We start from the raw sequence: 22,591 nt of genomic DNA on the forward strand, positions 1-22,591 counted from the left end.
CACAGACACATTATATAAAATTTGACCTTTGACTTGAAGAACAAATCTCTTCTTAGAAGTCCATACACCTATTATTATTTCCTTCACCCAATTTTTTATGATGATAATCTAATTAAATGAAAATTCTGAGAGATTTGTTCATGAATTTCAGTTTACTGAGTGAACATAAAGGAAAAGCAAATCTCATCTGTTCAAGTTTGCTGTACTGACTCCCATATTGTACTCATTCATTGCTGAATGTCTGGTGAGTGCTGATGTTTAGGCACAATGTTTTCTGAAATTTTAATTCAAGGTTGTTCAGATTCTTACACCAGTAAGGTTCATTTAGAGTTTGGCCTCTTGCTTAGCATATAGTTTTGATTTCTAAAGGCATATTTTAGTTAAAAGTTAATATTCTAGTTGACACAGTACAACATCATTAAAATAAAAACATAAACACTCTATTAACACCAAGTGAAGACCTGAAAGAAAATAGAGTTGTGGGGATCATGCCTTTTCTTTTCCACATTAGATTCCTTGCAGAAGAAAGAAGACAAAAATTCCATTCTGAAGGGTATATGAGAAAGCAGACGATGAGGGACATCATCGTCATTCCTTAGATTCCTTAGAGAAGAGACTGGGTAGGGAGGAAGAGCAGGAGAAGAAGATTACCTCTAGATAGGGAAGAGAGGTGGGAGGGAAAGGGAGGGAGAAGGGGAATTGCACGGAAGATGGAAGGAGACCCTCATCGTTATACAGAATACACGTATGACGATGTGAGGGGGAAAAAAAAGTGTTTCACATTAGTTTGGGTAGAGAGAAGTGATGGGAGGGGGATAGGAAGGACAGCAGAATAAAATAGACTTTATTATTGCTGTATGTATATATGTGACAGCATGACCACTGTGATTCTGCAACCTGTACACTCAGAAAAATGAGAAATTATACCTCATCTGATTCAAATGTATGATATGTCAATATCATTGTACTATCATGTGTAACTAATTAAATAAAAAAAAGAAAAAAAAGAAACTGAGGGATGACTCTGTGTACTTTGTATTCTTCACCAATAGATATGAGAAAGTTACCTCATAAGGACACAAATTAGCAAAGATCTGAAACACTATGAAAGCAAAATATGTATCATCAATGTAATGAATTTTCTTCTGACAACTGCTATGATTTGATATTTAATTGCTTAATGCTTTTCAGAAGAAATAGTTCTGTGAAAATTTTATTTGTGAAATACAAACAGAAACCCTAAGAAAAAAGCTTGTGTTGGAATCTTTAGTTCAGACTCACTTTGGTTTGATTTGTACACTTTAATTTTTGCTAAAAGCTCCATTGTAGAAGAGGCTGTGTCCACTGTCATTTGGCACTCTTTGTCATCATCAGTATTTGGGACAATATCTGACACAAAGCAGGTACTTAGTTCATACCTTCTCCAATGAAATGTGATAAACCCAGACTGCCAGTAGCCTAACATTAATTTCTAAATATTGAGGCCTTTTAAAGTTCTTTTTTTTAAAAAAAATTGACCAAACTTGGTATCTTATACTCTGTCTGATGGCTTAAGATAGTTGCATTTTGATCCAAGTAACGTCAATGACTACATATTTTGAAAAATAATGCTTATTTGAGTATTTTAGCTGGCTGAACTTTCTAAAACTGGTGTACCACAAACACATTCCTGCAGTGTATGTGAACATTGTGATCACTCTGGCAATCATACTGTAGAAAACATGCACTGGGAAGACAGACAGTCTATGTAAACACTGAGCCATAGTCACTGTGTGTGTAAAAAGCACTATTTCTAGAAAAAACAGTGGCAAACTTTTTGTGAAGCCAAAACCACACTTTAGGCTCTGACCTAAACTAAGTCTTTAGAACTTAAATAAATTCCAGGAAGTGCTATTTTTCAAGACTTTCTGCTTAGCAAAGTCACAATGATTAAAAAAAAAAAAAAAAAAAAAAAAAAACAGAGAGAACACGATTTCTGCTAGATCTAAGAGAATTATACATGTACATTTAACATGTGGTGTCTTCACTACTTGTATTAAACCAGGAAAAAAATACTTTTTGGTATTCTAACTATAATATATTTAAATGTGCTACAATATCTAAAGTCTAATAACAACCTGGGGACTGAATGTAGAGCTCAATTTCATCTGCAGAAATAGATCTAAGAACAAATAAGGACATTTATTCTAAATAAAACATCATAATAGCATACTCCTATCAACATAGCTAAGAAAGTTTTATCAAATCATCTTAAAGTTTTTAAAGATTTATTCAAGATTCATATTTCAGTTTTATTCTCATGAAAATTAAAAACACAGGCAATGTGTGTGAATACCTTGCGAAGTGGCTTGAAGACATCTATAATTTCCCCAGTAGAAAAGTTCATCACAAATCCTTGAAGAGGTTCTTGGTCCCCAAAGAAAGGCTTCCCATTCACTGCAAAGAGCAAACCTGTGACACACATTTAGTTAGTCTTTCTCTAAAATACAGATTGACTGCTTTCAAATATATGCATGTACATTATACAAATAAATAATCCATTTATGTTTAACCTAGTAAAAAGTTGAAAATGAAATACTAAAAAAAGTTTCCTCCTACATAACCATATCAGGGGCAAACTAGTTAAAGAACTAAGCTTATAAGGGAAAAACCAGAAATTGGAGGGTTTGCTGTACTTAGAAAGACAACAGAAATCGGGAATACATAGTGATAGACACATACATATACTAACATGTACATATAGATATTATAGGCATCCTATATAGGAATTGGGAAAAGTTAGATTATTTAAGTCAATCATTTGGGATGTCAAATCATTTGAAAAACATGTAAAATATGTATTATCTGCCTTAGCTATAAGGAGAGTCAGAAAGAAATATGCAAAGAAAGTAAGTGAAGTTACAGTATAAATAGAATAAATTTTAGTTTACCTTAGTTTAGTACTAGGGATAAAACCTAGATGTGCTTTACCACTGTATATATCCCTAGCCCTTTTTATTATGTATTTAAAATTCTGAGACAAGATCTCCCTATGTTGCTCAGGCTGGCTTCAAACTAGCAATCCTCCTGCAAACTAGCAATCAGTCTCCCCAGTTGCTGGGATTAGAGGTGTGCACCCACACCAATGTTCAGCTGAATAATCTGATTTTAAACAACTGGGATTTGAAAATGTGAGATACATATTTTGAACTATGAAAGATATTTTTCACTAAGTGAATATTTTATGACTATGTATATTTTATGAATATACTTTGTAGTAAAATTATATTTCTTAGTATGGTAATGTTCAACTGAAATAATAGAAATAGTTATGTTTTGGTTAAATAAACAATCCAGATGTTTGTATATGACATTTTCAGTGATTTAAAACATATTCAAAAATACATAGCACTAGGACTGGGTGTGTCACTCAGTAGAGAAGTGGTTGTCTAGAATGCAAGAGGCCCTGGGTTTGATCCCTAGCACCACAAAACAACAAAAAGTATGTATAGCCCTAAATCACTGTTGAAAATATTTCACCTTTATGTAAGTATTACAGATTTTTTTTACCATATCATACTGTAAAATAAAAATATAAACATCAATTACTGTTGTTGAACATTATACAGATAATGTATAATTTCTTTTGCTCAGATTTTGTTTTTAACCAGATTTCCATTTAATTTTCTCTTATATTTATTTTTGTTCTCTATTAACTTGATCACTTTCTTTATTAAGTGAATGGTCCTGACAAATAATTCTTTAAATGTGGGGTAAAATGAACCAGAGTGTTTATTCGTGGTTTATTAATGAAAATCTTTCCTTCTTGGGGAAGATAATCTTGCTCCCTATCCAGTCACCTACTTCATGTCCTAAACAAAATGGGTTTACTTGGGAAGATAATAGCCAAGTGAACCTTTCACAGTATAAAATATGTAACTATTATAGGGATGATTATAAAGAGTCAATGCTATTTAATATAAGTATAGACACATTTTGCAACATATATTTTTAAATTGTGTATAAATTTTATATTTTAAGTTGCTTGGCATTTATTATTTAAGGAAATCTTATGCTATGTTATAATATGAATTATGTATATCTTTTTTTTTGAGAGAGAATTTTTAATATTTATTTTTTAGTTTTCGGCAGACACAACATCTTTGTTTTGTATGTGGTGCTGAGGATCGAACCCGGGCCGCACACATGCCAGGCGAGCGTGCTACCTCTTGAGCCACATCCCCAGCCCTAATTATGTATATCTTTTTAAGTTTGGATTACTTCTCAAATTTCTTTTGATATTTCTATTTTTTGAGGGGGGGTATTGAGGATTGAACTCAGGGGCACGCAACCACTAAGCCGCATCCCCAGCCCTATTTTGTATTTTATTAAGAGACAGGGTCTCTTTGAGTTGTTTAGAATCTGTTTCTGTGGCTGGCTTTGAATTTGCAATCCTCCTGCCTCAGCCTCCCGAGACAATGGGATTATAGGCTTGTGCCTCTGTACCTGGCTGAAATTTCTTAAAGTTAATAAAATATATTTGAAAATAAAAAACAAAATTATATTGTTTATTTCTTCTAGTATTTAGACATAGCCTCACTTATTTAATATATTTATCTTATTTTAAAAATTGGCTACCACTTCTAAAAAAGATATGAAACAGAAATGTTTTGAATGCTGATTTTATCAGACATATACCATCTGTTGATGATGTATGAAGACAATATTAATCGTGTAATAACTAGAGCAGATGATCATAGTTAAGAAAAAATGAAAATCAATATTTGGGAACATTTAAAACCCAATACAAACAGCTGTTAAATCTTTTTAAGTTCTTCATTATTTCAGTACAAGGAATAGTGGCACTTGAGTTGAAAATGATTTTCAGTGCACTAACAATTTTAAGACACTTTAAGATATGATATAGAATTAACCCCTCAATAAGAAACAGATTTATTTTAAAAAGCAGGTAAAGGCAAATACTTTTTTAGGATAGAGTACAGTATAATAAAAACATACATAAAAAAGATGAAATACCTGGTATATAGGAAATTGCAAACACATTTCTTCCAAATGATGCATGCTTAATCTCTCTCACAAATTCTTTGGTGTCAGTTTTAAAACACTGGATCCGACCATTTTCCCTGTCTGCCACACACAACTGGCGCAAATGAGGTACAAGGGCCAAGCTGTGAGGAACACTGAACTGGCCAGGTTTAGGACTGCTCCCTGAAGACTCTATGGAACAAAGGAAAGCCTCATATACACAATTTGTAAAATTATTCAAAGTCTGACTCTACACTTTTGCAATTTTACAAATTCATGATAGGAAACATTAGATATCTGAAAATAAAAAAAGTAAAGTGGTTTAAAAGTTTATTTCATAATGTCCCTCACTACAAATATCTAAATATTTTTGGCAGAAGCATTCTTTCTCCCTTATAACACGTGTGGGAGAGAGAGAGAGAAAGAGAAAGAGAGAGATATGAAGCCAAATGGATGCATCCAATAGCCCTGTTTTCTTTGCTGTAGAGGAGAATTACATCCTAAAAAATGTGAGAAGTGGCAAATGTCTGGTTCCTAGTGATAATGGCTAAAAATTACAATTAGAAATGAAGAGTATTTTGGGTACCTTCTCCCCACTGTGTGATGAACTTTCCAGTTGGTGAAAACTGCACAATCCGGCTGTTGCAGTAACCATCTGACACATAGATGGCTCCAGTGCCTGGATCCACAGCCACATCAGTGGGCTGGCAGAAGTGATTTTGATCACTTCCTGGTTGCATGCTCCTTCCCAAGACTAAGAGAGGGCCTTCTTTACTGTTTGGATCCAGTTTGAATACCTTTTAAAACATGAGCAAGAGCTTTATCTACTTTATTGATGACCATTGACACACACCCAAATTTCCACAAGCAATTAAGAGTATTAGCTCCCAGAGAATTACTTAAAAGGAGGTACTTTTTATAACTGGACAGGACCCTAGAAATCACCTGCTGTGATTCCTTCATTGCAGAAATAGGCATATTGAGAGGAAGTGATTTGCTCAAGGCCATCCAGTAAATAAATAGTGAATAGAAACCAGTATGTGGAAAGGCTACTGTGCCCTCTCTGTGCTTCTTTCTTCTCTTTCCTTAGCTAACATGACAATGATCTCTAGATAATACAACAGGACAAGAAATAAAGGTTTACTGATGAATGTTGAAGACTGTTGAGAGACTTCACTTAATGACTCATAGTGAAATCTGTGTTCTAGTCCTCCTCCCCACTAATTTTCCTATTTCTTTGCCACATGTATTATACTTAAACTTGTCTTCTGGGGTGAAAGACCTTAAGATATTCTGTAACTGAAGTATAACTTTTCCAAAAAAGGACAAAAATATTTATTTTTTTATTGATAAATTGTATTTACTAGAGACCTTGCTTCCATTTATTGAAAATAAAGATGGTAAAACGTAAGTGACAGAAATAAAAATAAGAAATAGAAATAAAATTCAAGGATAGAGGAAATAAAATCAAATGTAGAAAGCCAAGGTGCTTCAAGGGCCCACAAAGATGGGCTTCTAATGAAGCTCCACAACTGGCCATAAACAATCTTCCAACCCAAGGGGGAAGAGTATCTTCATAATTTACATATTACCTTTTGCTTGCATGAAGTGCTAGAAAAAAAATTGAAGATGTGGATTGATATGGACTGAATGTGTGTGTCTCTCAAATTCATATGTTAAAATCCTAAGCCTCAATGTGATGATATTAGGAAATGGGCATTTTGGGAATCAATTAGGTCAAAAGGGTGAAGACCTGGTGAACAGGATTAATGCCCTTGTTAGAAGAGACAAAGAGCTTGCTCTCACTCTCTCTTTCCACTATTTAAGGATACAATGACAAGTTGACAGTCTGTGTCCCAGAAGAGGGCCCTTACCAGATCCCCACCATGCTGTCGCCCTGATCTCAGACTTTCATATCTAGATCTGTGAGAAATATATTTCTGTTGTTTACAAGGCACCAAATCTAAGGTCCTCTGTAATAGCAAGCTAAACTGAGCAGAACATGGTTGATCCAATTCTTGTTTTAATGTTATTAAGTCACAGAAAAAGACCTAGATAACTTCAGACCTTTCTAGAGTTTAACCCTGTTATCTTCTATTTGAATACCACTCAATGGGGAGATTACCTGATGGAGAGCCACATCTGTGACCCAGTAATTTCCATCTTTGTCTATACTCAAGCCATGTGGCAAGTAAAACCTGCAAAATAAAAATTACAGTCTTAATTATATATTTATTCTCTAAGTATATGTAAGAGTAGTTTGTTTGTAATTAATCCTTCTAATTAATCTTTTAAAGCCATACACATTTATAAGTTAATAGATTTATATTATTATAGAAAATGAATTGTTAAAAGAACATAATAATAATGTCATAATATAGATTTCCTTGTGACAAAGCTTAAGCAGCATTTAATCAATCATATGAAAATCTATATAAACGAAGCTTATATGAGAACTATAAATATTATACAGTATGTTATATTAAATAACAATATCAAATTAAAAACAAATTTTGATCATAAATATTAACATTTTAGAAATATGTATAAAAGAAATTTTCTGGAGAAATTTGATTTTCATAGAATGAATAGGTAAAATATACTGCAAAAATATAATGTTAATATGAAATAGTAAAAATATGACTCTAACTTTTTTAAGAGTGCCCCAAAACAACAAAACATAAAGAAAACAACTTTCAGTAGGGCCGTGATCATCCAGACCAAGTGAAGTGGTGAGCTAGAAAACCATTAATTTATTTAGCCAATTAATGTGGGTGACTTGAGTAAGAATTATACACTGATGTGGACAGAGGCCTGCAGGTTTAAGGAACATGAACAGAGTTAATCAGTACAAGGATAGTATGTTAAGGTTATTCTGGTCAAAGGATATCTGACAATCTACAAGCCTCATCTGTCAGTTTCTAGGCTCCTGGTGTGGGCACCAGTTTCCGGCTCCCACCCTGGCCCATTCTTCCATGGGCCAAGATGGTAACACTATGATCTCAACTAACTAACTGAACTAAATCAGTGTTTTGGCTATAAGAAGTAAGGGCTATGATTTGCTTTGAACACTAACACCCCACTGCCGGCCAAGTTGATTTAGCAGCAGTTGTTCCACCTTCCCTCTTAATTCCTTTCTGGGATGACGGTGCCTCTGAGTAATGGATACAGCTCCAAAGAGACAGGCTCAAAGACAAAGTAGTACAGCTGGTATTAGAATTTGGCCCCTGATTCATCATCTGAGAATATTACAGAAAATTCTGAGTCTCATTATTACCATCTCCACAAGCAGCTGCATTCAAAGCAGTGGCTTGCTGCCTTTCAAAGAGCTGGCCTTCCCTGTGCCTAAGCAGATGGAGTCGAGTATAGTTCCTGAGGCTGCCAGGTTACAATGGTTGAGGAGACTCTGAGCAGGTGTCCCTTTCTTTCAATGACCATGAATATCAGCCAACATTTTTTTGGCTGTCAAATGCCATCTAGGAATAAGACCAAATAATGAATGGCATTCAGAGCCAAATTACATATGCATGCTAAGGAAAGCTAAAAATGATATTTGTTTAGTCTTCACATTTAGATGAGAATAGAGCATTTTTTCTTATCACTGATTACTTGATGCATTTAGTATGTAAATTTTCTGTTAAAAAAGTTTCTTTTAGTATCAAATCGAGCTGACCAGCATGTGTATCAGTGGCTTTAATCTATTCTTTTTTTTAAAGTTTCAGATTAACACATTACCATTGTGTGTGTGTGTGTATGGCATACAATATGACATAATGATATATGTGTATAATGTACAAGGATTAGCCAGGGGTGATGATGAACTCCTTCTATCTAAACTATTTGGGAGTTTGAGGTAGGAGGATCACAAATTCAAGGCCAGACTGTATAACTTACACCTTGTTTCAAAACAAAAAATAAGGACTGGGATATAGCTCAGTGGCACAGTACCCCTGGGTTCAATATCCAATAAATAATAATAATAATAATAATAATAATAATAAAGTGCCATGATTATATTAAACTAATTAACATATCCATCACCTCAAATACTTTTTGTGGGATAGTATTTGAAATTTATTCTTATAAATTTTAAAATGGGAAGGAAAAGGATATAAATACAGGTTTCCCAAAAGAGGAATTTTTGAAAGCTTCCCAGATGATTCTAATAATCAGTCAAGGTTTAGAACCACTTATTTAGAAAATAAAAGATGAACTGGCCCAATTAGTCTCCTACTTTCTTAAGGGGAGCTGTATAGCTGAATGAAGCTGGCTGTCTGTGGACTGAGACCTATAAAACTGTGAGCCCCCCAAAAAACTTTTTCAAGATTCAATGGTACATTTTATACAATGCATATAGTACAAGTGTTAGTAACAACATATGCCATTTAACTCACAGGTTTTTCCCACTGGAATGGAGTACTGCAGCATTATTTGGATCAATAACAAGAATGGTGTCTTCTTCAATTGGTCCAAGTCCTCTTTGTTGGTAAACAAACTTGCTGTCAAAAGAGCTAAACAAAACACATTAGAATGAAAATAAACAACCAGAAACTCAAGTGACCTTTCACTTGAGATTCTCAAGAGACCCAAAGAAGGGCTGAGATTCAAATGACTTCATTCTTGTCTCTTGGGTTATGATATATACCATTAGCTATTTAGGGTGGTCAATGGAGCTGTGGCATTGGTTTTATAGGGGAAATGTAGTCTCATATCCTCCAAGCCTGAATCTGCATGTTCACAGAACCCTGGAAGACTAGGAAACACTCACTAAATCTAAATTTTTAAAAGCTGTCCAAATTTTATAATTCAACAGATAATCTTTCAAATTGCAAAACAAAGTGTAACTTATTTTCTTTTTCTGTAATGATAATAACAGTAGGAGGGTAGTGATAAAAATATGTTATTATGCATGCTATAGGTACATGTGAACACATTATAAGGATATCAACAGAATGTCAAAAATGTTTAAAAACCAAAACCAATTTATTTTTAAACAAAAATATGCTTAATAACAGAAAAAATTTTCCATATAACACAACAGCTTTACTATGGAATAATTAACTAAAAATCTTAAGATGAATATGTGAATTTCTGCTTTTTAAGTCAGCACCTTCGTTATTATAAAATTTATGAATACACATGTTCACATATGTTTTAAATTTATATTTCTATCTAAATTGCTAGTAATATATTTTCTTCAATTGACAACTGTCATAGACATTATACTTATTTCAGTGCCTGTTTGAGAAATTACAGTAGTCTGTCTTTATTTTTATTTTTGTAGTTGTAGATGGACAGCATGCCTTAATTTTATTTGTTTTTTATAGGGTGCTGAAGATTGAACCCATTGCCTCACACATGCGAGGCAAGTGCTCTGCCACTGAGCTACAGCCCCAGTTCCTGTCTTTATTCTTGAGATAAACCTTCCAAGACTCTAGTGGATGACTGAAACCAAACATAATACCAAGTCCTATATTTATTATGCTTTTCCCTGTACATACATATCTATGATAACATTTTTTATAAATTAGTCACAGTGAAAGATTAACAAAAATAACTAACAATAAAGTAAAATATAATAATATATTGCAAAAAATGCCCAAATCACTACTGTGATGGTTTGGATGTGAAGTGTCCCCCAAAAGCTCATGTGTGAGACAATATAAGAAGTTTTAGAGGAAAAATGATTGGGTTGTGAGAGCCTTAACCCAATGAGTGAATTAATTCCCTGATGGAATTAACTGGTAACCAAATCAGGTAGGGTATGGCTGGAGGAGGTGGGTCCCTGGGAGAGACACTTTGGGGTATATATTTATATCTGGAAAGTTCTTAACTTCCTGATCATCATGTGAGCTACACTCTTTTGCTATGATGTTCAGCCTCACCTAGAGTCCTGAGGAATGAAGCTGGCTATCTGTGGACTGAGACCTCTAAAATTGTGAGCCCCCAAATAAACTTTTCCTCCTCTAAAATTGTTCTTGTTGGGTCTTTTAGTTGCAGCATAGGAAAAAAAAAAGCTAAATAAAACAACTACTCTTGAACTTTGGGGCCATTATTAAGTAAGAGAAGGGTTAGCTTAACACAAGCACATGATACCTGCATAGTCAGCCTGATAACCAAGACATATACGAGTTGACTATTGAAAGGTAGCAGATCTAGCATAGGTACAATGGAGAAAGGGATAATTCACATTCTGGGAAGGACAGAGGGAGAGCTCATCAGGCCCCTCAGAACACTGTATAATTTAAAATGACTAAATGTTTATTTCTGTAATATCCTACATAATATTTTTGGATCACGGTTGACTATAAGTAACTGAAGCCATGAAAAAACAACAAATAAGAGAGAAAAACTGTATATGTCCATGGAAAGAATGACAAAGTCTTCTAATCCAAGCTTATGTAATATGAGGGTAAATGTATGAAACACCAAGAGAACAACTTATATTTTTAAAACAAAGTATTGTATCATTACATAGACATGTACATAAACGTGTATGTGTGTGTGTGTGTGTGTATTTCAGCTAGAGGAAGTCAATGGATGATCAATGCATATTTCTGTAAAATATTTCCATTATAGTATTGGGAAATGCTGTGTAAAAAATTATTAATATTTTGTAGTTCCACCGAATAAACAAAATAACAATTTGAATAACATTGAATATTTACTGAGATATATTTGCAATTTGGGAAGTTGACAGACTGCTTAAATTTGTCATATATCCATTGATTAGTAAGTTGATATTTTTATAGAACTTATGTGAAGTCCCAGTAGAAGAACAAAAATTTTGCAAATTACTTTCCCTTGCCATTAAAAATATTCATCACATCATTATCTGAGCTTCTTGACTATTACAGCCTTTTGTATATATCTTATTCCTGAAAGAAAACAATAAGTCCCTGAAGTAGTACTTATTAATGATGCATTCAATTGAACACAAAATATTGATTCAGCTTTGTCAACCTAAAACTTAAGTAAAACTGTTTACATATGCTATCATGTGCAGTTAAAACCACACAGCAGTATCTAAAAAATACATAAATTAATGTATAGCACCACTAACAAAACAGATATAAGATGTTCATGGGACCATTATTACATTGAAATGTGTAATACTGTTGGATGTATAAGAATATACAAGGTATTATGAAATCATGAGAGACGGATTTAAGGCCAAACATGCAGTCACTCATGGTTGATACTATGAAAACCAAGAAATTAATATTATAATCTTAAGATATTTTCAATATTATTTTTTTACTTAAAATATCATAATTATTCATTAGGGAAACAAAAGTACTGGATTCAACCATAAATGATTTTTGTCTTTCAACTTGTCTGTGTTATTGGAAAACTAAATTTTGACACATCTAAACAGTATGCTCTAAGTTTCCCATCTATGTGTATGAAACAGGATGTAATCTCCTTATTCATTTTTTAAGGTTCAAGTTTTATATTCCTCATGATTCAGAAACATTTTAGTGCTTGAAAGTCACCATAATTATATAAATAATGTGAAACTTATGCTTTAGGAGTTACTACGTCTCTCTCTCTTTTTTTTTTTTTTAAGGAAATTTTTGAGATAACTGTGGATTCACATGCAGCTGTAAAAACTGACACAGAAATTTTCTCTGTATAATTTACCTAGTTTTCTCCAATGGTAGCATTTTGTAAAAGTATATTAAATGTCACAATTAGGAGACTTCTACAGACAAAATCTACTGATGATATTTAGATTTCCCATTCTCCTTTTTATTTCCTAAAATTTCCATTTATTCTTACAGTTCATTTGCTTGAACATGGAATATAATGGCACATTACTTTTCTACATTATCTAAAATTCAGTAACATGAGAAGTTAGCAAGTCTTCACAATCAAGTTTGTATGTAAGATAGTGTTCTAATTTACCACTGACAGCTAATAATGGCAGCAGTCCAACAGTCTATTACATATCTTATAAGACTTCAGTATATAAGAACTCAGTACACCTAACTCTATATCTTCTCTCTACAGAGTGATGAACCTGATATATTTACTTGATCCTGGTTTTCTCCAAGAATGGGTTGCAGTAACTTTGTAAGATAACTGCCCCCCCCAAAGCCATCTTGTTATTCATTTAAATATTCACCATTGGATCTAAATCTCTGGTCATTTTTTTTTAATGTAAAACATTCTTACACTTACTGATGGGGGCAAAGTAGAAAGAGCAGAAAGGAGATTTTCCCTCTCAGGAGCATTCATTGAACTTGTATAACTTAAACCATTTTTTATAGATCTAGCTTATTTCTCTAGACACTCAAATATTTCACAATATAAATATTATTCACAGGCGGTCATGTAAGCTCAGAGTCATGGATCTGAAACATTGGGCTTGGCTTCCAAGAAAAAAAGCTGTGTTAAGGAAGAAAGATAAATAATCCAGACCCACAGTGCTGTTCCAGTCAGGTCAAATGAAAATGTTGTAGCTGATGAATAGGTAAGTGAAGTACATCCTTTATCCATGGTACTGTTCTGTACTGCTCACAAATGTAGAAAAAATATGTCAAATAATTTATGGTTTGCTGTCACAAACACAATTTGTGTGTGGGCCTCTAAACTTACAATCTAGAGACTTTAAATTTCTATGAGTGGTAATAAACAGTAAAATTAGGTAATTTGAAGATTATCTATTTTTATTTCATTACCTACTTTTTGGTGATGTAACAGTAAATTGTGAAACAGAAAGTGAAGTAACTGAAAAAAAATAAGTAACAAAACTACGTAAGACAGTAAATAAGTCAGATATTGATCATCATAAATTGGACCAACAGAATATATCTACTTTCTCAACTTATCAAGGTATGTATTATTTCTGGTGCTGGGGTTGTGGCTCAATGGCAGAGTGCTCACCTAGCACAAATGAGGCCCTGGGTTTAATACTCAGGCCACATAAAAATAAATAAATAAAATAAAAGTATTCTGTTCATCTACAACTAAAAATATTTTTACAAAAGGCTTATTTTTTAGTACATATTATAATGTAACAACTAAGAATTTGGCCTTATTGTTTATTTCATTAGCTACCACAAAGTACACTCCTGCTATTAGTGTATAAAAAAAGAGCAATTTATGTATTTCTTAAGACTAGCCAATTTTCCATACCTTTATAATTACTTGTACATATTACTACTATGCTTCCCCTACATCTATCAAAGATCTCATTGATTATGCAAGTTCTTGAATTTATTAATTGGGGACTCTAATTTATTAATTGAGAAATGTAATTACAATCCATCAAACCAAGAAGAAAAATAACGGAGAAAAGAAAACATAACAAAACAGAATTCTAAGATGCTCTACTTATATTAATAGCAGTTTAAATATATTAATTTACTTTAGTAATAAAAATAGATAAGAAAATATAGAATTCTTAGGAAGAATTTAGCTGTAAAGGAGTTAACCACAACTCAAGAGGGCCTGACTGCTTCATTTAAAATCTTTGTTGACACCCTTTAACAGATGTCTATATGTTTAAACTGACAGCATCAAGGGACATTAAATCACTCAATTGATTGGGTGTCTAGTCCTAATCCTTTCACTGGGGATGGCTAGAGTTTCATGGAATGAACAGCTGCTCCCTCGTGTTACACAGGGCAAATAATAAAAGAAATGGACTTTTTTACTTAAATGAGAAATCTCTCTCTCTCTCTCTCTCTCTCTCTCTCTCTCTCTCTCTCACACACACACACACACACACACACATACACACACACAGTCAAATAAAATAGTTTATAAACTCTTGTAATTCAAAGAACGCTAACCCTTGAACAGTTCACAAATGCAAGTCAGATTATAGAGCTGGATACACCGTTGCTATAGCAAACTGCCTATTAATGTTCTAAAGCAGCTACCCCACATTATAAGTGGCAGAGAGGTCTTTATTTCAACCACATTTAACTTTTTACAGGATATAATAATACCCTGCACATTTCACACAGTGCCGGAAGCACTGATGATTTTTGTTTGCTTCTCTGAAAAAGCACTCAACTGAAAAGACTGAACTGAGGCCTATGGGCTGGAATTCATCTGTTCTTTATTTTAGCAGTTTGAATTCCCTATTAATGATTTTGCACATTAGCAGCTAATCAAACAGTTTAGATAAGGCTGAGAAGAAATGCACTGTTATATTCACACACACAAGAAGAGCTAGACTAAGGGGAAAACAAACTTCTGTGCCATCAATCAAAATTAAGGAATGCAAAATAAAAAGAATAGCAATGGAAGAAATAATTGAAATATAATGTTATTATATAATATATAATGTAATAATATAAATTTAAGGAGCCAGGGAAAGAACCATAGGTTTTTATGTGAGAAAATAGGTAGGAATGTACGGTTGCTGTTAGGAAGCAAAGACATACCATACAAAGGCCAGAGACTAAGTGGAATATAACTTAATATTATGTTAAACACAGCTACTCCTGAGTATTTGCACTTGAAAAAAATCCCTGTGATGAGGAAGAGAGGAAGGCAGACAAAAAAACCAAAAAAAACCCAAAAAACAAAAAAAACTATGACTATTTAGAGCCCTGATGAGTCTAAAATGTGAAACACTCCAAATTGCATTAAAGAGAACAAAGAAATAGGTCTGTGGCACCTGCTCTCTCTGATTTCTGTTCAGTCAGTAAGACCACTTGGTACAAGTTGCTTAACAAAGTGCAGTTTGTCATTCAAGAGTATGAGACAGTTTGAAAGCCCTCGTGCCTTTTTTTTTTTTTTTTTTTTTTTGATAAGGAAACTGAGAATCTTGGAGTTCAAATACCTTAATGTAGTCTCAAAGCTTAGAAACTGTAAACAAAATTCAAATCTAGGTCTCCTGTCTCTAAAAATAAGTGTTTTTTTCTCTTACTAGGATTGGCTTTACTAGACTTGAAAAATCTCCCAGATTCTAATTCAATGCATATATACAGAAGAGATGGAAGACGAGTCAAATAAGGAATTAGAGAAAGTGGCATAAAACTGAAAGAAATTGCTTGAGTAAAGTAAGAAACAGAAACATGAAAGAAAGGGGTGGAATATGTAAACTTTCTTTTTTTAGAACTCAGTCAGATGTGAAGATTCAAGGTGCCCTTCAGTCACTTTGAGTTCTGCTTTCTAGGCTTTTATTTTTTAAGGTGTGAGGGCTGGAGATGGAGCTCAGTGGTTGTGTACTTTCCTAGAGTATGTGAGGCCTTCTGGGTTTAATCCACAACATTAAAAAAAAAAATAAGGTGCTAAAGAATTGCAGATGAAGAAGCAGAACCCCAGACAGATATCTTATTAAGGATCCAGACAACAGGTGAGAAAAATCTTGAACTAATTTTTTTTTCCCTCCAAGTTAGGAAGAAAACAGATTTATAAAACAACAGATTAAGGCAAAATTCCACAGAGAATTGATGAAGAGATGGTTTGTGACCACGATTCTCTATGAACAAAACTTGTAAAATCAACCATTCAGGTATTCATATTTTATAAACAACACTTATAAAGATATGAAAGACATGCTTATCAAACAGACAACACAGGGCTGAAAGAAACAGCTTAACCTCTGGTTAATCAGGATTAAAATAACATCTGTACAATTGAAAAAGTGCAATGCTAAATCTAATGAAGTGAAATATAATTAGAATAAAGCCTTGAATTTGATTTTTTAAAAACACCGTATTCATATAAATTTCTGCTAAAAATTTCAGCATAATTTTATGAAATAAAAAGATCTGAGATTACAAATTCAACATAAGGCAACATATATGAGGTTAATACAATCATTTTAAACTAATCATTTAATACTAATATCTAGAATCCACATCAAAGAAAGTAATCACAGCATCACTGACCAGATAAATTATATGAGTTATTGTGGTCACTTCTAGACCACATTAAAGCCCTGAGAAGCCAAAGTGCCTTAGATGAAAGTAATCACATCAGCATGAACACTGGTTGAGGACCTGGGAAATATTAAGCATACAGAAGATACATGTTTCTTCAAAATGCAAATATTTAACATGGAGAAAGGGGAACAAATCCATCTGAATTATTGCCATAAGGGTGAATTCAGAGTTAAGTTTAACACAACGAAGAACTTTATAACATCTGAATGGATCTCACAATTATATAACACCTAAAAATTAGGGATAAGCCTCCTAGTTGTTAAATAGGTATGTAATGTGAATTATGCGTGGCACAACCCAACCATAGCAGAGATACATATCCACATCTAGAGAATTTCTTGCCATCAAAATATTCAAGCATAGAACAAGTATTGAAGATGTTATAGAAAAAAATGTATGCATTAAGTGGGAGGCTGGAGATAACCCTCTGGTGGACATTTCCTGTTGAGGATCTCTGTGTGCACTGTACTGTTTTGTGTTAATGAGACCTCAACCTTTGTTTGGCTGACCCAACATTCTTTGTTTGCCTTACTCTCAGCCCATTTACTCTAGATGGTATCGACTGTACTCTCAGGTTCAAGGAGTAGAACAAGTCAGGCTAAGCCAAAGAGTGGATTTCATTTCTCCACTCACAATAACTAGTTCAAGGATGGAAGAGATAAATCAGACCAAGGAATGCTATAAAGGCTCAACCTAGACTTTTCTGTTCCCCTATCAGGGATGTAGGCTCTCTTTACTTCAAGACTAGTGAAATAATGTGATGCTGAAGCTGTGAGGGGAAAGGAAGGACATTAATCAATCTGGAAATGGAGCCAACCAGGAGAAAATGAATTGAAAAATGAATCCTGGTGATGTTGCTAGGGCCATCACATTCCTTGAAGTTTTCATTATGCAAACAAAAAAACTTTCTTTTTCCCTAAACTAGTTTGTGTTGGGTTTTCTCTCTTACTGGTAACAGAATCTTAGGCAACTCAACTTCTAAGGTCCCTTCCAAACCCCTGCAAAGAAATGACAAATGAAATAAAGGACACAACTTTAAACACCCTAAAATCCATGGCAAGGCTCATAGTTTAGTTAAGTGGGTGTGTAATGTGGATTCCATTTGATATAACCCAACCACAGTAGAGACACAAGAAAGAAAGGCCAAGATGCAAGGTTTTGATTGCCGTCCTGATTTTAAGATAGAGACCCAGGAACAGCAGTTACTGAGAGAAGTGCTACCAAGCCCCTGCTGAGAGGAATTTAATGATTAAAGAGCTGGAGCTGCCATGCTGCCCTAACATCAGGGCAGACAAGAGGCTCTTTAAAATTTCATTATTCCCTCCTGGCAATAGGCTTTTCCTACTTCTGCTGGAAGAAGCTTCTTAGAGTAGCCATATTGAAGTTAGGTACATATGGGAGGAAAATGGAAATCAAATTGACAAGGAAGTGGCAATCATTTTTCAGGAGGTTAAGTGGTTTATTATTATTAATAATATTACTTCAGTTGCCATGCTCATTTAGCAAAGGTTAAGTAGAAGAATAAGAGCTGATCATGGCTATCAGATAATAATGATGAGTAATAGTATTTATAAAGATAGTTGATGCAATGGTATCAAAGGAATTTGGGGTACTAAATATTAATTAGGGATTATTAACTCCAACCACTGTCTGATTCATAAAAAAATGATCATCTCCTAAGAACTATGGGGTATAGAGTGCTTAGATTTGATTTAGAGCAAGCCATTATCTTATGGAATTTACAATTTTCTGAACTTAAGAAATAGGATAGGAAAGATTCTAAGAAAAATCAATAGTAGGATTTCTCACTACTCTGCCCAAATAGTATAGCAATAAGAATGCGATTTCCACCTAATCTTTAATTTACACTGTCCCTCATTAGCACATCATATATTCTACTGGAAGGTGCTGTCTTCTTCTTCATACAATCCTTGGATTTTTAATGGAGAATGAAAAATATGTACTCTAATTAATACAGAGTAACATATTTATACGGTTTTATAGATAGGTAGATAGGATGGTCTTGCACGACCAAACAACAGAGCCACATCTAATTTTTTTCTTTGAAGAAATACAAATTTATTTTCTTAAAGAAATAATTACAGAATAATCCACTTCCAATTCTCTTCATGAATAATAAAGCAGGGACTGGCTTGGAAGCAGAAATCTGAGGGTTGAAAAAGAATTTTTCTTGAAACTATGGATTACAAAGACAGCCAGAGGCCGACATGCAATACCAGAAACACAGAGAGAATGAGAGATAATGAATGTTCTTACATCTGACAGATAAAGATGAAGTAGAAAGAAAAAAACAGATTTAATGAATAAAATCAGCAGTTCACTATAAAGCATTGCATTTTCAATGGTACCCATTGGTTGATGCCATTTGCCAGGGTGAACACACCTGGGCTTTGGCAATGAAATGGAAATCAACAGCTACAAGATACTGGTTATCCAGATGAAAACTAGATGCCAGGAAAAAAATCAGTTCTTCAGATAGAACTGCCACATAAGCCACAGAAAATGTTCTTATATGGCTCTTTTTCATAGTTGTGTGTCATCTCCTACCCCAAGCTGGTCTTTATGGATCTCTCTTTCTATTGAACTATTCCAGCTTCTGCTGCTTACTTGGAATGAATATCTTGTTAAAAGGGAAACTTGGATTTTGTCCAATTTAGTTTTAGCCAGCTGAAACAGTATCAATGGGAGAAAATGATGCTGTAATTTTCTTGTCTGGTAAAACGTGGCTGGAAATCCATGCAGAAAATGTAGCAAAATTCATTAAAATGACGAGTACAACACAGTGAATAGTGATAGTTTGCTTTTAAAAGCACTTGTTAAAATACCATTAGATGTTCAATAACAACTAAGATGATGTATGAATGGGAATTTTAAGTTTGATTGTTTGCTTTGAACTCTGAAATAATCTCTTTCTCAGAATTCACTTCCAAGTGTGACAACTAGAAAGAACAATTAAACGGTGACAGTTACCAATCTGTTTTGAAATTATGCCCAAATTCCATCTTCAAGTGCATAAAGAATACTGCATATATGTATATGTAATAGAGTGAGTTTAACATAAATAAGTTTGATCAACATCTCTGAAAGTGGATAAAAATGAATTATACGTAAATCATCAATATTCCAAATGAGACCCTGTGGTTTTAAGTATGAAAGGAGAAGAACTGTTAGATTTAATTAATAAGATATTTTAAATTTTACCTTCAAATGTAAACTTGTGATGAAATAAATGAATAAGAATAACTAAAATAACCTGTTAAATTTTGGAACAAAGTTTTCAAAATTCAATCAGGTGAGTGTGCTTATAAATCTATTAAATGCAGTATCACCAATTGGTTAAGGGGGCCCACTTGAGTTAGATGTAAAGGACCTGAAGCCATACTCTGCCATTTGCTAACGTGACACTGGGAAAATACTTGGTCTTTCATCTGAAAAATGAGTGGTAACAGAGCCCCCCTGTTATAAGATAATTTATGTAAATATTTATAACACTGGAAGGCCAGCAGTAAGCATTCAATAAGTGTTGGACATTTTCCATAAAAATCCCTCTAAAGAGATAGTAGAAGACAGAATGAAAGGACAACCCAGAGGAAAAAGCAGGAAAATAAGACAGCCTTCATTTTCTTTGGTGCTCATTAAAAGAACAAATTCCAGTAAAAAAATTAATCTACATAAAAATGTGAAGGCCAAGGTATTGACCATCTGCACACATGTGGTGGCCAAACTGCTCCAATCACAGTATCCAGGTTAATTGTTATGTGCGCCATGGAATGATGGAGAGACAGCCCAATGCATTCAGACTCATTTTGTATTAGGACAGGAAATGTACCAGTAACCTTCCTTAGATGGTTGTATATAATTATTAACTTCTTGGTAGTCGTGAAATGTTTTAGCAAGTACAGAATGGACTACTTTTAATATTTTCCCCTTGGGAGGAGGTGGTAATTTCAAGGAGGAGGAAGATTGGTACAACTTTCTTTCCATAAACTAGTAGGTGAGACCACTGTGTTTTAAAAATGCATAAGATTTCCTCTCTGGTAAGGATTGCAGTCATACATTAAAAGAATAAACATATAAATATATTTTTCTCATAAAAATCATGGACAGAATATGTAGGATTATGTGCAAATATAAAACATACATTTAACCATATTCCTGGATTTTAGAATTAGAGAATGAGGGGAAGAAATAATCAAAGAAATACTTCAATACACTTAGAGTACCATCATGTTGCATGTCATTTGTTAATAATGAATCCTGGAAAACTTATCACTAATGACTAACATCAGATAAGGAGAGCCATCCAGTGTTTGCATGTCTCTAGATGGATGTACCAGACACATTTTGTATAGTGTTCCTCCCCCAGCCCCAAAATCAAAATGAAAAATCAACATAATAGTCTTCTCATCATCATTCTTACTTTAATAAAAATGATACACACCACTTTTCATTTTCATTTATGCCATGAAGGAAAAATATTACTTACTTTCCATCCCAGACATGGTCTCCTCTGTGGAAAATCACCAAGTTATTCTTAGAGTCCAGAGCCACCCCAGAAACCTGGCCTGGCAACAGAAAAACTCCAGGCCAATCCAGTGCCTCCTCTACATGGAAATCTAAAAGATAAATCCATACATTTAGAGTAAAAACAAAAGCTGGGATAACTTCACCACTATTCACAATGGGCATAAAAAGCTCATGCATTAGCATCACTAGATGCAAAGAAATTGTCAAGCCGTGCTCTACATAAATCATACCACATGCACATGCTAAGTAGCTTCTTGTGCTATGAAATGTTACAACTGCCTGTAAACTTGTCTTGAAGCTATTTGCGTTCTCTCTCTCTCTCTCTCTCTCTCTGTCTTTTGATAGTAAGATGCCTGCCTGACAATTTGAAACTTCTACCTTCTTGATATGATTCTTACTTTAAATTGGTAACTTTGGAAACTATTGCAATGATATGGCATCGTTTTAATACAAAGTGGTTAAATGTTGTAAAGAAATAGCAAGAATGGGCAGGCAGTAAGTCTGTCACTTCACTCTCTTCTCTCACTCTTCTCTCTTTTGAGTAAATTCTGGATGTTCAATATACAATAGCGCTCATAACAAACCATTCATTGATTATCCCTTGTATAGGGAACATATAAGATATGAACCTCATTTCTCCTAGTGTACCTATAAAAATGAGACACTCTTTCCCTTTCTGTAATTCATTGTTGCCCAACACAAGAAAAAGGAAAAAACAAAACAAAACAAACAAAAAAGCATTGAGAGTGAATGATTTCCAAGTTATTTTCATTTCTGATCAGAAAACATTTATTCTCACAGAAGACCTGGGTTCATTTGTGTTAGTCCCTTTTCTAAACCTACTCATAAATAAACCGGTACAAGGTACAGAGTTGGTATACTAACTGAGGATATTTAATCATGAAGGTTACTCAGAAAGCTATTATATCAGTGCCAATATTTCTTTCCCTCTCAAATGCTTCAACAGAGATGATGAAAAATAGCAATTCTAGTTTCATTTCTCCTTCCCACCCTCTGAAGGATGTGGCAACATGCAGTGGAATCCTCAAAAATAGGTATTAAAATGACTGATGAAAGAAGGGAAGCTCAGGGCTTGTATGATCAGCTCC

At 33.9% G+C, this 22,591-nt stretch overlaps 1 protein-coding gene across 7 annotated transcripts in view; it reads right to left on the minus strand.

Annotated features, from left to right (window-relative positions):
• Positions 1-22,591, minus strand: part of Pam (peptidylglycine alpha-amidating monooxygenase) — a 290,276-nt gene that overhangs the window by 15,766 nt on the left and 251,919 nt on the right. For all 7 annotated transcript variants that reach the window (XM_071612377.1, XM_027927584.2, XM_027927579.2 and 4 more), the window contains 6 exons: positions 21,442-21,571; positions 9,420-9,536; positions 7,151-7,223; positions 5,612-5,822; positions 5,017-5,217; positions 2,336-2,451 (listed from right to left, as the gene is read on the minus strand). In XM_071612377.1, coding sequence (XP_071468478.1) covers positions 2,336-2,451; positions 5,017-5,217; positions 5,612-5,822; positions 7,151-7,223; positions 9,420-9,536; positions 21,442-21,571 — 848 coding nt within the window. The remainder of the gene's footprint in view (positions 1-2,335; positions 2,452-5,016; positions 5,218-5,611; positions 5,823-7,150; positions 7,224-9,419; positions 9,537-21,441; positions 21,572-22,591) is intronic.

Source organism: Marmota flaviventris, chromosome 5, assembly GCF_047511675.1.
Source record: "Marmota flaviventris isolate mMarFla1 chromosome 5, mMarFla1.hap1, whole genome shotgun sequence".
NCBI classification, from domain to species: domain Eukaryota; kingdom Metazoa; phylum Chordata; class Mammalia; order Rodentia; family Sciuridae; genus Marmota; species Marmota flaviventris.